This window comes from Aotus nancymaae, unplaced genomic scaffold, assembly GCF_030222135.1.
Source record: "Aotus nancymaae isolate 86718 unplaced genomic scaffold, 86718_ANA_hifiasm-v0.15.2.pri h1tg000008l, whole genome shotgun sequence".
Lineage (NCBI taxonomy): Eukaryota > Metazoa > Chordata > Mammalia > Primates > Aotidae > Aotus > Aotus nancymaae.
In genome coordinates, this window is record NW_026988419.1 from 60,533,244 (window position 1) to 60,550,181 (window position 16,938).

At 37.6% G+C, this 16,938-nt stretch overlaps 1 protein-coding gene across 13 annotated transcripts in view; it reads left to right on the forward strand.

Moving 5' to 3' along the window:
* Nucleotides 1-2,153: 2,153 nt before the first annotated feature.
* Nucleotides 2,154-16,938, forward strand: part of DYNC1I2 (dynein cytoplasmic 1 intermediate chain 2) — a 56,267-nt gene continuing 41,482 nt past the window's right edge. For 5 of the 13 annotated variants that reach the window (XM_012462385.3, XM_012462389.3, XM_012462395.2 and 2 more), the window contains exons 1-3: nucleotides 2,154-2,312; nucleotides 4,857-4,973; nucleotides 7,791-7,908. In XM_012462385.3, coding sequence (XP_012317808.1) covers nucleotides 4,866-4,973; nucleotides 7,791-7,908 — 226 coding nt within the window. In that variant the 5' untranslated portion in view covers nucleotides 2,154-2,312; nucleotides 4,857-4,865. Of the gene's footprint in view, nucleotides 2,313-2,440; nucleotides 2,560-4,856; nucleotides 4,974-7,790; nucleotides 7,909-16,938 lie in introns of those variants that run through there. The other 8 variants (XM_012462384.2, XM_012462388.3, XM_064373386.1 and 5 more) reach the window with 3 other exon arrangements.

The window sequence follows — 16,938 nt, forward strand, 5'->3', positions numbered from 1 at the left end:
GAAAAGTTTTTCCAGGTGTTTTTATGACTTCCTTATCTAATCCCATCATTACACAGATGCTCCTTGGGTTATGTCCTGATAAACCTATCTTAACTCAAAAATATATGTTGAAAATGCATTTTACTCTAATAAGCCCATTGTAATGAGAAAAAAAAAAATCTTAAGTTAAACCATCATCAGTCAGGAACTATCCATACTTAGTTGAGTGAGTATCCTGTCTTTCTCCCTTGAGAAGAAGGATGTGCATTTTAATTTTGTCTTTTTTTGGGGGGAGGTGGGGAGCAGGGTCTTGCTCTGTCTCCCAGGCTGAAATGCAGTGGTGTGATTTTGGCTCACTGTAACCTCTGCCTCTTGGGTGCAATCCATCCTCCTGCCTCAGCCTTGTGAGTAGCTGCGACTACAGCACATGCCATGCACCTGGTTAATTTTTCTATTTTTGTAGAGATGGGGTTTCACCATGTTGTCCACGCTGGTCAAGTGATCTGCCCACCTCGGCCTCCCAAGTGCTGGGATTACAGGCACGAGTCACCACACCTGGCCTATTTTTGCTCTTAATACAATACCCAGCACCATTCCGGGTACACTGTAGAATGGTAGAATCAATAATAATTCTGTTCAAATTAATAAATGAAAACTAAATATTAGGTAAGAATAAAATAACATAGTTATAAAGCTCTTTGAATGTTAGGTTATTGGGAAAAACTGTGGAAAGCCAAGAATTTTCTTTCTCAGATTCATTTTAGAATATTTTTTTCTATACAAAAGACCATAGATAAGGCAGAGAAAGATAAGAAAAAGACCACAAGCCCGAGGACTTGAAATATGAATCATAAAGATTAATCCTAGACTTGGGCAATATCTAGAACTCGTAGAATGTAAATTTTCGATGCTGCAAAAGAAGTAGCACTGGAATATAAATTTCCTCAGCAAGGCAATTTACTTCTGTAGAAGGGTGCGGCTCACAGATGGAACCAGGACAAGGGAGGGGAAGGAGTTTTTATTCCTGACGGAAGTAGCGTCTACTGCTGTGTCATTCCCCTATTGGCTAGGAATAGATTGCACAGTCTAGTCTAATTCCAACTGGCTATTTTAAAGGGAGCAGGGGTAGGAGCCAGAGTGGCTGGGTGGGTAGTTTGGTGGGAAGGACAGTTATAGGACAGGTCAGAGCAGGTAGCTAGGGGTGACCTATATCAAAGCAGGTGACCAGAGCAGGTGACCAGAGCAGCTGACCAGGATGAGTCAGGATGGAGCAGGGGACTGGGGGAAAAGCTGTGAACTACTGATTAGAACTGGTGGAAAAGGTTGTTTACTGAAACTTCAAGGAAGATAAACTTTAAACTGGAGGACAAAGAACTGAACATCTTGACATATTGATACCTTTGAAGGGAAACTTGGAATTCACTATACCAAACATAAAACAGTCAGTTTTCTAGAACATAGGAAAGATATTGCCTTGGTGTTAGTTTTAACTGCTGCCAAATAATGCTTTAAATTGTTTAAACTTTAAAAACGTGTATCAAAGCATACATTCCTGGTAAATTCCTGTTCCAGTAACTTTTGTTTTCTTTGTATATTAAAAATCTGTGGAAAACATTCTAGCTTGGTTTGTGGGTTTAATATACTTTTTGAGGGTTTAAAATACTTTCTTTCCTAAAATTCTTTGAGAGAAAACCAAAATGCTACTACACTGCAACGAATACTAAAGAATTATTTACTATGTCGATTAACATATTTTTATTTAGATTTTGCCTAAGACGCCACATAAAGCCTCTATAAGGCATTTTTTCCCTAAAACTTACATATGTATGTGCATATATAAATGCTTTACATCCTAAAAAGTCTACTTCACGTCTTCACCAGATGTGCATTAGTGTAATTCATAGGTTCACTACTGGAAATTAGCACTTCTTAAAATTCTGCCAATGTTGGGCCAAGATCTTACACTATAACACATACTAAACCGTGAGCACGGATCAACAGACAGAATATATTAAAGAGAAGCTTCTCCTCCTAATCTCTACAGAGGGAGGCCTTGGAGTGGGAAACCGAAAGGCTGGGACAGACTACATGTCCCAGCACACCTTGCGACGCCCCGCGACCACAATTCCCAGAATGCACTGCTCGCCGCACGCAGGTTATCGGGGCTTGTAGTTCTTCCTGGTTGTGTCAGTTTGTAGGGCGACGGTGGTAGTTGCGTTCCTGGCCCAGGGATATTAGGCGTAGTTTCCCAGTTTTTGCCAGAGTAGAAACACTTCAGGCCCCTGAGCTGGCTGGGTTCCTTGTTTTATCTACTGGCTTCTGCTTTAAGTCAGGTAAGTCACGGAAGGGCTACAGTTCCTCGTAGCAGGACCCCCACCTTTTATTTCTGAGAGCGACCTCGTTCTGGTGAGGGTATTTGTCCCTAAGCTCTCGCCGTAGCAGCCGCCGCCCATCCCTCTTTGTGTGCCTTACAGAGCCGCGGAGCTGGTGGTGGTGACTGTTGGTGTTGGGGGCTTAGGTGAGGGGCGTTACCGGGAGGTTACAGGCGGGCGGACTCTTCCCCCTCCAGCCACCTGACAGGTGGGTTGACTGTTCTTCCCTCAAGGCCTCCCTGCCGGTGTTCCACGTCCCAACTCGAAGGGCAGCTTGGCAGTTCCTGCTGACAGCCCCGCCCGGCCCGGCTTTGGGGCGGAAAGGCGGGGAGACCTGGGTGCGGTGACTCAGGGCGGCCCGGCGAGAGGAGTCCACTCCTTTCCCTTCTCGACCCTCCAGAGGCGGCCTGGGGAGCCTTGAGGCTTGTCCGGTGCCCACCAGCTTCTTCTCCTGGACACCCTGACCTGGACCGCGCCCTCCTGGCCATGACCCCTGGGGAGAAAGTGATTCCTTTTCGCCTTGCCCCATTTGACAAATAAAGGCCTTTTTTACTTGCCTTAATAGTGTTTCCCCTCACCTTTTGTGTGTTGGAAAGTCCCCGAACACGGAGGTTGTAGCACAAAACTCTAGAGACTTTCTCTTCTCTGGAGTTACAAGAATGTGAACGTGTCAGTCATGGAGGAAGGCTCTGGCCTTTATGAGGATAAGAGGATTGGTCAGCTAGAGTTCAGCTGGTCAGACTTTGTTGTTGGGTTTTAACTAAATGCGCTTATTTTAATATCAATTAGTATATCTGTTTTACAGTTGACGCTGAACAAAAAATAATGTGCCTAGCGTAGCATACAGTTAGGTATGGAAGTTCTCTTCACTAGTCGTTTGTATGGAGCTGTTTAGAGGTGTAGAAAGGGTGGAGTGAGAAACACGGTCTGTTGCTTTTTTTTTAGTTTGTTCAAACAAATCTTGGAAGATGTTGTGTATATGTTTTGTCTGCCATGTCAACTTTTCATCCTTTTCGTATGCTTAAAAATTACCAATTCGCCCAGTCTTTATGGAGTTCAGTAGCTGAAATTTGCTCTATGCATTTGTTAGTAGGTGAATTTCTCCCACTTGAATAACTTACATTTATTCAGATTTAACTATTATGCTTTTTAAGAGATTCCTCCTAAATACAGTTTTTCAGAGGTTATTCGCCTAGTTTCTTTCTCTGAAACATTTAATACTTCACTTGTACAGAGACATTGAGAGAGATTGATCATTGGGCAATAAGTCAATAATGTGGAGAAGGCAACCAGTTCCTGGCTCCTGCCTTATACTCAGCTGCTAGGCTACTTGGAAAAAAAAATAATGATAATAACAAAAAAAATCTAATTAATTACTTCTTCCTAAAAGTGAAGCTTAAGTAGTGTTTATGCAATTGTTTTTGAAGCTCTGTTTGTAATTCTGTTTACCTTATGCATTATTCAGTACCCAGTGTCAATTGTAATGTTAAAGTCATTCTGTTGGGTGTTGTGAAGGCAGCAACAATGACTAACAGACAGTCCCTGATTTCAAGTACATTGTAATCTAATAGGGAACATTTCAGGTATGTCCACAAATAATTGTACTAAAAGTGCCATCAGAGGTATAGGTAAAGTGTTATTGTGGAGAGAGACAAAGTTAATTTGATTTGATAGGTAATGATGGTAACTTCTACGTTTTGCTTGTCTTTAGTAATACTACAGCACTTTTAGAACGTATAGGAATTTTCAGTTTGACCTCCTATTGTTTTTTATCAAGTTTCTATGACTGCAATAGAATTGGCAATAGTTTTTATCTTTGTCATATAGCTGAAGAACTTCTAAATGCCAAACCATGTCCTCTGTTTTAAGAGCTGGTTTTGACCTTTATCTCGGGTACCCTAATATATTGTCATCAAAAACTTTGAGACATTGTGTTAAGTTTGTGCATGAGAAATTAAAGTGGTTAGGACGGGCTAGCTTCTATGCTTAGCTATAGGTAATATTTATTATATACATTTGTTTATACATTTTTCAAGTCTTAGTAATAATATGTATGCTTTATTTTATTTTTTAAAAGTTTATTTTTTAGAGACGCTCTGTTGCCCAAGTTGGAGTGCAGTGGCATGATCACGGCTCACTGCAGCGTTGACTTTCTGGGTTCCAGTGATCCTCCAAGTAATTGAGACTACAGGCACCAGGCACATGCCACCGTGCCCACCTAGTTTTTTATTTTTCTTCCTTTTTTTTGGTAGAGATGGGGGGGTTTCACTATGTTGTCCAGGCTGGTCTCGAACTCATGGCCTGAAGCAGTCCCCCCATCTTAGCCTCCCAAAGTGAGCTACTACACCCGGCCCCATTATTTTAAAAGTAAGGTTTTTGTGCTCTTTTTAGATAGCATTGAACTATATGACCTTTGGGACAGTTCTTTTCTTGAAACACTAGTTTTTTCAACTGTGCTGCTTTTACTAATGTAATGATTACTTTCAATGATTGTATGTTTCTAAGGTCACAAACATGTCAGACAAAAGTGAATTAAAGGCTGAGTTGGAACGTAAGAAGCAGCGACTGGCCCAAATCAGAGAAGAAAAGAAAAGAAAAGAAGAAGAAAGGAAAAAAAAAGAAGTATGTTTGATTTTTTTTTTTTTTAATAAACAGCATAAAGTAATTGGGTTTATTTCACATATATATTTACATATAGGTTGGTGCAAAAGTAATTGTGGTTAAAAGTAATATCAAAAACTGTGATTACTTTTGCACCAACCTAATAATTTCAGGATAGTTAAAAATCTAGCAGTTCTGACTGCAGACATAGCACTATAAGTGAATCTTATTTTAAAGAGGCAAGATATGTGAAAATGACAAAACTGATAAAATATAATTTTTAAAAATAATAGAATTTCATATAGATTGGTGCATTTCCACAATTTGATTTATAAAAGTTCAATTTACATATTTAGTCTAGGAATATATTTATTATACAGTAAGGCACATCTATATTGTGTTTTGGTTTTTGGGTTGTTTTTTTTTTTTTTTGAGATGAGGTGTCACCGTGTCACTCAGACTAGAATGCAGTGGTATGATCACAACTCCCTGCAGCCTCAACCTCCCCTGACTCAGGTGATCCTTCCACCTCAGCCTCTGGAGTAGCTGGGACTACAGGCACATGCCACTATGCTAGGTGAATTTTTGTATTTTTTGTAGAGACAAGGTTTTGCCATCTTACCCAAGCTGGTCTTGAACTCCTGGGCTCAAACATTCCCCCTGCCTCAGCCTCCCAAAGTGTTGGGATTACAGGCATAAGCCAGCACACTTAGCCAAGACATCTATAGCTCATAAATATGGTATATATATCAACTTAGTTTGGACTTTGAATTTACCTGAATATTTTACTAGTCTGAACTTCTGATTTGTCAGAATAAATAATATTAATGGCAAATAAAATATACGAAATAGATGATTTAATTGACTAAGGGATTTGTTCTTATCTCTTATGAGTCAATCGTTGAAATATTTTTACCGAGTAGTAGGTTTGATGGTACCATAAATGTGGTCCAGGTACTTCTGATTTTTTTGTATCAAAAATATGCATCATGGCCGCGTGCGGTGGCTCACGCCTGTAATCCCAGCACTTTGGGAGGCCAAGGTGGGTGAATCACGAGGTCAGGAGATCGAGACCATCCTGGTCAACATGGTGAAACCCCGTCTCTACTAAAAATACAAAAAATTAGCTGGATATGGTGGTGCGTGCCTGTAATCCCAGCTACTCAGGAGGCTGAGGCAGGAGAATTGCTTGAACCCAGGAGGCGGAGGTTGCAGTGAGCCGAGATCACGCCATTGCACTCCAGCCTGGGTAACAAGAGCAAAACTCATCTCAAATAAATAAATAAATAAATAAAAATAAAATAAACAAAAATATGCATCACATTATATACAGCAAATGTACATTGACCCTGAGCTGAACATATTTTACTTGTTCCTGCACTGAAATATACATTTATCCCTATGGAAACTCTGTAGACATATCAGCGTACTTTTACTACAGATATGTTTTAAATAGCCAGTGTAAGATAGTTTTTCCTGTGTGTCTTTAGGACCAAGTTTTTATATGCGGTAGCCTAAATAATAGCCAAGGCTGCCAGAAATCTCCTGGGGACTAAGAGAAAAATAAATGGTAGAAAAGTTGAAGGTACAATTTATGCACAGCATTGCTATGATGCTGTAAAGGCCTGTAATTGAAGAATTTGCAGTTTATTCTGAACCTTTCTGTGATACATTATAAGAGGGTTGGCGCTTTACATTAGCTATTAGATTAAAAGCTGACTGGTCGAAGCATGATTCCGTTTGGCAGAGCTATTCCAAAATAATATTTATAGCCCTAAACACTTCCGTGCTGAGAGCAAGTTTCATTTTCATTTTCTAAGGATGGTCATAAGTGGCAAAAGTGGCTTCTAAGGGGTATCTATTGCATGATTGATACCTAATTTAAAGTTTATAAAACTGTTGAGTCACACAGACCAATGGGGAAAAAAACTAAAGTTTATAAAAATGTTACAAGAGATAACACAATGGTATTAAACTGTGAGTCTATTAATATTATCAACAGTGAAGCATCAGCTTGCTATTACAACCTGTTTTGTTATTTTGATCAAATTTCCTTAGAACTTTTAAGTCAAAATGGCATAGAATATTATGGCTAACAAAATTCACTCCAGACAGTGTATGAGTAATAGTTGTCTAGTTGACATAGGAATTTGAGATTTATATAAAAAAACTTTTCCCTGAAAAGCTTGCATTTTACTTGCGACGTCTTGGATGATCTAGTTTATCAAGTTTAACTAGAAGATTCTGCTGAAACTATAAATGCCTGAGACAAAAGCTGGCAAATTTTTCATAACAAAATGTTTTGTGTCATGCGAAAGTGAGTTTAATTTTATAAAACCCAATCTCAAATAAAATGAAGACTTTTTACAGAAGTTTGTGATACTCTTACTTTTTCAACAAATGTTATCATTTACTTAAAATTTTTTACCTCTTAAATAATTGCACTTTAATTTTTTCATAGTGTGTGATATTATAGCTAACCTTTTGTGTCACTTGGGGGAAGTTGTCTGTTGTTCCTAACCATACACAGCAATTTCATACTGTAGATAATTTGAAGTTGAATGTACTTCTTGAGTTTATTTGTTAGGAAAATTTTTGTGGAAACTCCTTGATTACGTATAAAGATAGAGCAGTTTAGTACATATCATTTGGAGGTTATTTACTAGAATTCTGTTGAGAATGATTTTCATTTAATGACTATAAAAAGAACTTCACCTGTACTCAAAACTAACTTCATGCCTTAAAAGTATATAGTGTTAGCATATCATTTAAAACATTTTTGCAAACAAATGTTTCCTGCTATATGTAAACGTTAAGTTTTTAACCTAAACATTTCAGACTGATCAGAAAAAGGAAGCTGTTGCTCCTGTGCAAGAAGAATCAGATCTTGAGAAAAAAAGAAGAGAAGCTGAAGCATTGCTTCAAAGCATGGGGCTAACTCCAGAATCTCCCATTGGTAAGGTTAAGAATATATCCATTTATAAGAGATAGGCATAGATTCTGTTCAGCTCAGACATAGCTGAGTGGGTTGATTTGATATGTTTTGCATATTTTCCTTGTGTCTATAAAATTATTAATCTTATAATTTATTTGGAATTGTCTTTTTTCCAGATATGCTAGTATATGGTTATTTTATTTGTTCAAAAGAGCTGCAAGATTAATTATATTTATTAACATATACTCAACTACCAATTGACTTTTCTTATTAAATCAGTAATTCATTTCAACAAAAATTTGTTAAGCAAGTTTTGTGTGCCATACTGTGTTAAGCTCAAAGATAAGTGGATTCCTGATCTGAACTCTATATTCCTTTCTGGAGATTAGAGAGAGAAACAATCAAAATTATATTGTTAGTATGCAAAGTATATTAGTATTCAAAGGTACAGGAGTGGAAGGATAAGCCTATAGTCTCTGCTGTCAGTGCTAATAAGGGAGATAATTTTGGTAGCTTATTTTGGCAGTGATTTGACTTAATCTTATTCTTTTTTTTGAGTTACTCATTTTGGTAACTGTACTAGACCAAAAAAGCTGAAATAGTAGAGGTACACAGGGCAATCTAGTTACATATCAGGAACAAGTGCTTACTTAAAATAGGTCTGTGCTGGGTGCTGTTACATAGTATTTTAGTGTGACATGGCCTTTGTCCTTTGGGGACCTAACATTTTAGGGTGAGTTTCTGGGCTGATTTTATCTAGTTGAGGGGACAAATGCTGGAGGTTGTAAATGCTGTATTCTTGTTGTGAAACTGCAGCATAACTGTCCTTAGTGCTGAATTTCTAAAAGATTTCAAGATGGAAAGGCTGGCTACATAGTCATTTCATTGTTATTTTTTTCAGCTCATTTTTCTTTTCTTCTTGTAGAATTTGAAGACTTAAGTATATTAATTTTATGTATTTATTCAATAAGCTTATGTTGAATATGCAGTTTTAAAAGTAAATGAATCGAACACTTTTTCTTATAACTGAACCAAATTGCTTGTTAGACTTTGTTTGAGTTACTTTTTTTTCCTGTGCATTGGCTTTTGTTTTTCTTCTATAGGATTTTTTTTCTTTTATGTTCTTCTTAAGACTTTAGTTTCACTGAACTCACTTGTTCATATTTCTTAATTTATGGCTGGGTTAGTTCTTCGCATTACTATAAAGAAATACTGAGGCTGGGTAACTTGTAAAGGAAAGAGGTGGCCGGACGTGGTGGCTCATGTCTATAACCCCAGCACTTTGGGAAGCCAAGGTGGGCGGATCACCTGAGGTCAGGAGTTTGAGACCAGCCTGACCAACTTGGAGAAACCCCATCTCTACTAAAATTTCAAAATTAGCCAGGTGTGGTGGTGCATGCCTGTAATCCCAGCTGCTTGGGAGGCTGAGGCAAGAGAATCACTTGAACCCGGGAGGCAGAGGTTGAGGTGAGCCGAGATGGCACCATTGCACTCCAGCCTAGGCAACAGGAGCGAAACTCTGTCTAAAAAAAGAAAAAGTAAAAAGGTTTAATTGACTCATGGTTCTGCCAGCTTTACGGGAAGCATGGTGTTGTCTTCTTCTGGCGAGGCCTCAGGAAACTTCTAATCATTGCAGAAGGCATAGGGGAGTCAGCATGTCTCATGCAGTGAGCAAGAGCAAGAAATGGGGGAAGGTGCCACAGTTAAACAAAACCATGAGGGATCCGCCCCCATGACCCAAACGCCTCCCGCTAGGCCCCACCTCCAACACTGGGGATTACATCTCAACAAGAGATTTGGAGATGTCCAAACTGTATCAATGGCCTACCTCCATCATTAATTCTTGAAAGACCGTTCTTTAGGGTTTGTGTATGTGTCCCTCATTACTCATCTGTAATTCTGTTCTCATTCCCACTAATGCATTAAGTACTCACTTTTGCATTTTTTTTTTTTTTTTGAGAGAGTCTTGCCCTGTCGCCCATGCTGGGGTACAATGGCGCAATCTCGGCTCACTGCAGCCTTCAGCTCTCGGGTTCAAGTGATTCTCCTGCCTCAGCCTCCCAAGCAGCTGGGGTTACAGGTGTGCACCACCATGCCCAGCTAATTTTTTGTATATTTAGTAGGGACGGGGTTTCACCATGTTGGCTAGGCTGGTGTTGAACTCCTGATCTCTTGATCTGCCCACCTCAGCCTCCCAAAGTGCTGGAATTACAGACATGAGCCACCACACCCACACCACTTTTGCTTTTTTAATGTACATACATCCTTCAGATTATCCTGTTTTTCAAGGTTTCCCATATCTGTGAGTTTATATACTTTATGTACATAAATAACATAGTGCTGTATGTCTTCCATTTATTCCATGTTGCTATATACAAGTCTAGTTATTTATTTGTAATATGTAATATCCTATTATGTACCACATTTTACTTATCCATTCCCCTAGTGCTGTGCACTGAAGCTTGCTTTTGTCTCTGCTTTACTATCATAAGCAACACTGCAGAAATATATATTTTTTTCTTGAGGACTATGGAATAGTTTCTCTGGGGTGTATGCCCAAGAATTGACTTGCTGTGTTACTGTATATAGGATTTAGCTTAATTAGGTTCTGCATAATACTCTCAAGAATGGCTACAAAAGTTTATCCTCCCACTACCAGTGCATGAAAAAGTAACTGCTTTACCATATTTACATCATGATTGGATATTATCCAACTTTCTAATTTTTGCTAATTTAATCAGTGTAAAGTGGTCAAAATGTTTTAATATACATTTATCTGATTACAGTGAGGTTGACCACTTCTTTATATATCCATTAACCATTTGAGTTTTCCCTTTTGTGAACTGCATATTCATATCCTTTCCCTATTTACTACAGTTGGAGTTCTTTATCTTCTGATTTGTAGGCATCCTTTGTGTATTTTGTATATTTTAGGGAGGACTTTTGGCTGTTTCAGTCTCTTAAAAAACCTTCTCCTAATCTGTTACTTGTTAACTGTTCGTAATATTCTTCATTGAACAGAATCCTTTATTTTGATATGGTCAAATTCTTCGTTTTGATATGGGCAGATCTAGCAATTATAGGCTAAGTATCCCTAATCCAAAAATCTAGCATTCAAAATGCCCCAAAATCTAACTTTTTGGGCACCAACAGGACACTCAAAAGAAATACTGACTAGAGAATTTCAGATTTTTAAGTTAGGATACTGAACTGCTAGGTATAATGTAAATATTCCAAAATCCAAAATAGTCTATCACCTTTGGTCCATCATTTTGGATAAGGGATACGTAACCTGTATAGCCCCTTTTTGTGTGCTTTTGATCTTTTTAAAAAGAAATCCTTTCCTACATTGTGGATGCAAATATGTTTTTCTGTGTTTTTCATGTCAGTTTTATAGTTTTACCCTTCACATTTCGATATTTGGATTATATTTTTTTAAATAGTATGACGTAGGGAGCCAACCTAATTTTCCTCTATATAGTTAGCTGATTTTCTCAATACCATTTATTAATCTATCTTTTCCCCCACTGAAGTCTGATGCCAACTTTGTCATACAGTAAATTCTCATATATTTATGGGCATTTCTGGGCTGTTTTCACTGTGAATCTATTTGTTTGATTCTACACAACCCAGTTTTAATAACTGTAGCTTTGTGTTATATTCTAATTTCTTATATAGAAAATAACCCCCTCTTTGTTCCTCATTTACAGAATTGTCCTAGGTTCACAAACATTTTTCTTCCCCTCAAGAAATTTAGTTTCCCTCTAGAGTCTTGCTGTACCATACATACGTTGTATTGTTATATGTTTTCTTTTTAAATTTTTTATTTATTTATTTTTGAAACAAGGCCTCACTTTGTCACCCAGGCTAGAATGCAGTGGTACAACCATGGCTTGCTACAGCCTCAACCTCCCAGGCTCAAGCCATCCTCTCACCTCAGCCTCCCAAGTAGCTGGGACTGTAGGTGCACACCACCATGCCCAACTAATTTTTTTTTTTTTTGTAGAGGTGAAGTCTCACTATGTTGCCAGGGCTGGTCTTGAACTCCTCGGCTCAAGCAATCCTCTTGCCTTGGCCTCCCAAGGTGCTAGGATTATAGACATGAGCCACCACACCTTCCTAATTTTTAAAAATCTAGAATATTCTCTACACACATACTACATTTTGCCTCATAATATCTACTTATTGAAGAGGGTGGGCTTGGTTTGACTGTCCCCCCTCCTGGGTTTGTCTGATGGCATTCTCACATTTAGATTTTATCTATCCCTTATGTTTCCTTTAAACTGGAAGTTAGATTAAGAAGCTTGATTTTGATCTAGTTTGTCTGGACTCGGTGGCTCACACCTGTAATCCCAGTACTTTGGGAGGCTGAGGTAGGTGTGTTGCTTGAGCCCAGGAGTTAAAGACCAGTGTGGGCAATGTGGTGAGACCCGGTCGCTACAAAAAAAACATACAGAAATTAGCCAGGCATGGTAACATGCACCTGTAGTCCCAGCTACTGGGGAGTTGAGGTGGGAGGATCAATTGAGCTCTCAAGGTCAAGGTGTTAGCCATGATGGCACCACTGAATGCCACCCTGAGTGACACAGCAAGACCCTATCTCAAAAAAAAAGAAAAGAAAAGAAAAGAAGCTTGATTCACTTTAGGCTGAACTTTTTTGGCAAGAAAATCTCCCAAGTGATGTTGTGTCCTTCATAGTGTGTCATATCAGTAGCACATCTCTCCAACTGTTGAGTGATGCTAAGCTTGATTACTGGATTACAATTGTGATAACCTGATCTCTCCATCATAATTACCCCCTTGTGACTAATAGGTAATATCTGAGGGTGATACTTGGGTACTATGTGACTATTCATTTCTTTATCAGCCCTTTATCTGATGGTATTAATACTCATTGATGATCCTTATCTAAGTTATTTAATTAGGAGTTGCAACATTGTTTTTGTAATTCTGCCATTCTTTCTTCATTTATTGGTTAAAGCTCTTCTGTAAAGGGGAGCTTTCCCTTAATAACTGGGGCTTTTTGGTTACCCTAAATGTTAGAAAAGCAGGAGACTTGTTTACTTTTTTGCTTTAATTACTAATAGTCACTTCCAGGAGTGGCAAATGAGTTTTTGCATGTTTTTTATCTTTATAATTTATTTTTTTGAGACAGGGTCTCTGTCACCCAGACTGGAGTGCAGTGGTGCAATTTCAGCTCCCTGCAACCTCCACCTCCCAGGCTCAAGCAATTCTCCTACCTCAGCCACCCAAGTAGCTGGGACTACAGGCATGTGCCGCCACCATGCCTAGCTATTTTTTGTATTTTTAGTAGAAACAGGGTCTCACCATGTTGTCCAGGCTGGTCTTGAACTCCTGAGCTCAAGCAGTCCACCCACTTCAGCCTCCCATAGTGTTAGGATTACTGGTGTGAGCCACCACTCCTGCCCTGCATGTATTTTAAAATAGATTAGCCTATTTATTGCGGGTTTTTATATATATACTAATGAATGAAATTTGCCTTTGATTTTCTTGTACTGTCCATGTTCGTTGGTCATCATGAACAACCATGGTTTTAAAATAAATTGGTCAGTTTTCTCTTTTGCTATTTTGTAGAATAATTTATAAAAGATGCCTGTTTATTAAAAACTTGATAGAGTTCAATTGTAAAACTGCCTTGGATTATGACTTTTTTCTACCGAGAGTAGAAAGTAGGGGTTATTTATCATTGAGAGAGAGAGAGAATGCGTGTGTGTGTGTGTGTGTGTGTGTGTGTCTGTGTGTGTGTCTTTAGCTGGGAAGGGGGGACTTAGAGACAGGATCTCAGTCTGTGGCCCAGGCTGGAGTGCAGTGGTATGATCTCAGCTCACTGTAGCCTGAAACTCCTGGGCTCAAGCAATCCTCCAGCCTCAGCCTCCTGAGTAGCTGGGACTACGGCTGTGCACCACCATGCCCAGCTAATTTTATTTTTTTTTAGAGACAGAGTCTCATTATGCTGCCCAGGCTTATCTCGAATTTCTAGAATCAAGCAATCCTTTTGCCTCAGTCCCCCAAAGTGCTTAGAGGCATGACACACCATACCCAGGCTAAAATTTTATTTTCACTTATTAATTTATCTTTTTAATGTAATGCTCTGAATTACATTGAAAAGGAGAATAAAGGAAATGAAACACTTAAGAGAGATTAGCGGATGATATTTAAACTTTATGAAGAGAAGGAGCAAAGGAAAGGGAGAAATTAATATTTCAGGGAGTCAAGATTTAAAGCAACATCTCTCGGAAAGACAGAAAGAGTAAGGTCTGAAAAATAGGTAGTTATTTAAATTTTAATATTCCAGGCTAAGAACACTTGTATCCAGGAGGGGGCATTATTGTAACGTGGGCTGTGGTTAAGTACTGAGTATCATTGATGAGCTTAGAAGAGACCTCACAACTTGGGGTTACATGCATCCCAAAAGCTCACTCCTTCCATTTCACTGTCTTCCACCAACACTCCCACTCCCTACATTCACTTTCCTGAGCTGTCTACCTTTTCCAGGTCTTTCTTCCTGATAAAAACCCCTTCTTGCCAGAGGCTTTCTTCTACTTGAAAAATAATTCAGCTGTGTGCCATCCTTTGCCCTTGAGACTTCTGTATAGTTCTGAGTGGTTGACCCAGACTTAATGCTAATTCTAAATCTAGGTGTATTCCCAGGTCCTTTGTGATCCAAAAATATACTAGTTGTTTCTTCACAGGCCAGAAGCCAGCAGTGTTAATTTTATATCCTTGGAAGAACAGGGTATAAGCTGGCAGGAAAGGCTTCCTTGATTAGCTTTTTGTCCTGGAGAATTAAAGAGTTGCAGGCTTTTTCACATTACTTACATGATCAGTGACTGCCATGGTTTAGATTTTTTTTTTTCCTCTGAGACAGTTGTCAAAGAAGAGAATAGGTGTCTGTGCTCTAAACTTCTAAAAAGCTGAAATTCATTAACATACTCATATTTATATTAATTCCTTTATTTTGTATCAATTAAAGCCTGTTTTAGGCTGTTTTATATACACAACTGTGTAGTAAAAGTAATCTAATTGAATCACTGTCTTTACTAAGCAGATCATATCTCAGATACTTGACAAAAACTATTAATGGTTTGTGTTATTTTCAAAGCTGATTCGACTTATAAACCATCCTTAAAAATGAATTCTAGAAGTGAGTTTTTTCTTAGATTTAAAAACCTGTGAGTTGACTAGTGTTTCTGTTTTGTTTTTTCTTCCTGAATGCATGCATTCATTTGTTCCCAGAGGTTTATTGAAGTCTGAGAGTATAGTGGCATTTGCCTTACTGCATAATTATAGTATTTTTTATTTTTCTAAACTAATTGGGTTAAAATGTAGCAGTCACGAAATAACACTATCATTCCCCTTTTTAAAAATTAATATTTCTCCTTTTATAATGATAGTAATTTTTTTCTAGGATTATCCCTTCTGTTGTATACATTATTTGTTATTGCAATAGTTGTGGCTCAGATAATATTTAAGAGCCCTTTATAGAGTATTTTCCATCATTTGGCTTGAAACTATCTTTTGGTAGAAAGAAAATACTTCTGGGGCGGAGATATTTATATGATTACAAATTTGAAGTCACTGGGATTTATTTTACCTTTGTTTGGCTAAGAAACTGTGATAATATGGTAGCATCACCCTTTTGATTTATTTTTTATTTCTGAAACTTTTATTTCAGAACTGGTTAGATTAATGTATCTATTTATGTCTGTGTAATTAGTATTTAGCCTGTTTGTTTAAAGAATTTTGATTAACATTTTTAAAAAATGTAGTCTTAACCAAGTAAAATACTGTTGAATTTGTTCAGTGGAGTCATTGATACTTGAAATCATCAGAAAAGGGGAAAAACATGTTAAACTGAAAAAGAATTCTCTAGTTCATCACAAATAGATTGACAGGAATTTTACTAATTTTTCTCCAACCTCTCTGATATATACACTTGGAAAAAATAGTTTTTCTGAGTATGAAATTAAGTATATAATTTAAAGCATACCAAATTTCTTCTTTAAAAAATCTTTAATTTAAAAACATTGTGGTGCCTCACTATAATTTAATAAACATTTATTTGTGTTTACAGCATAGTAGACAAACAACTGTTAAGTAGTACTCTATTCTTGTATCAGTTGAGACTTAGACTATGGGAAGCCTCACAGTGAAAGATGGATGAAAAGATGAGGAAATGTAACCTAAGATAAATTAAGGGACATTAATATTTTCCTACTTCAGATAAAAATCATTTTTAGCTACTTTGAATTATACATACAGCACCTAGCACAGTGCCACCTATGTGTAAACTATAGGAAGCTATCTGGTCTTAGAGTTGTTTCTGACAGATTTAATCACAATATTAGAAACATTGATTATGGTTTTTATAGTCCTTTGAAATGTAAGCCACTGTATCTTAGGAAAGAAACATTCTAGTTGTGGTTTTTTTTTTCTTCTAATCTTATTGGTATCAATTAGAATTTGCCATTGAAAAAATAAGGATGATCAGTTTTCTACCCATGTTTAAGATGCAAGCCATCATACAATATTTGTACATTTTGTTAAATTACCAAACCCACTATTTTTACTGAAGCATGTAAACATAATTTTAAGTTTCCATGAATGTGACTGTCCTAAAAAACACAGACTTTTAATTAAATACTTATTGCTTTAGTTCCTGTATATGTAGAAACTTGCCTTCTTTTCAATAGACTATTAAAAGAAGGCCTTTCAGCTCAACATAAGCTGTATTAGTCACGTAATATCATACACTGAAAAATTATTTTGAAAAGATACTTGGGATTGGGGACATTTATGGTAAAATTTAACCAGAAGATGGCAGTGATGATCTTCCTATACTCCCTGCAACGGTAATCAAAAAGTTTTACAAATGTCATAGCATGAAATATGCATGTTCAGCTGTTGTTATATAATGTTGAAAGTTGAGGATCTAAGGGAAAGCACTGCTATTTATTTTATATACTGTGAAAAATGTGTATTTTTCTATAAGAAGGGATTAAGAATATTTTGGGTGTCTGTATCTTTGTC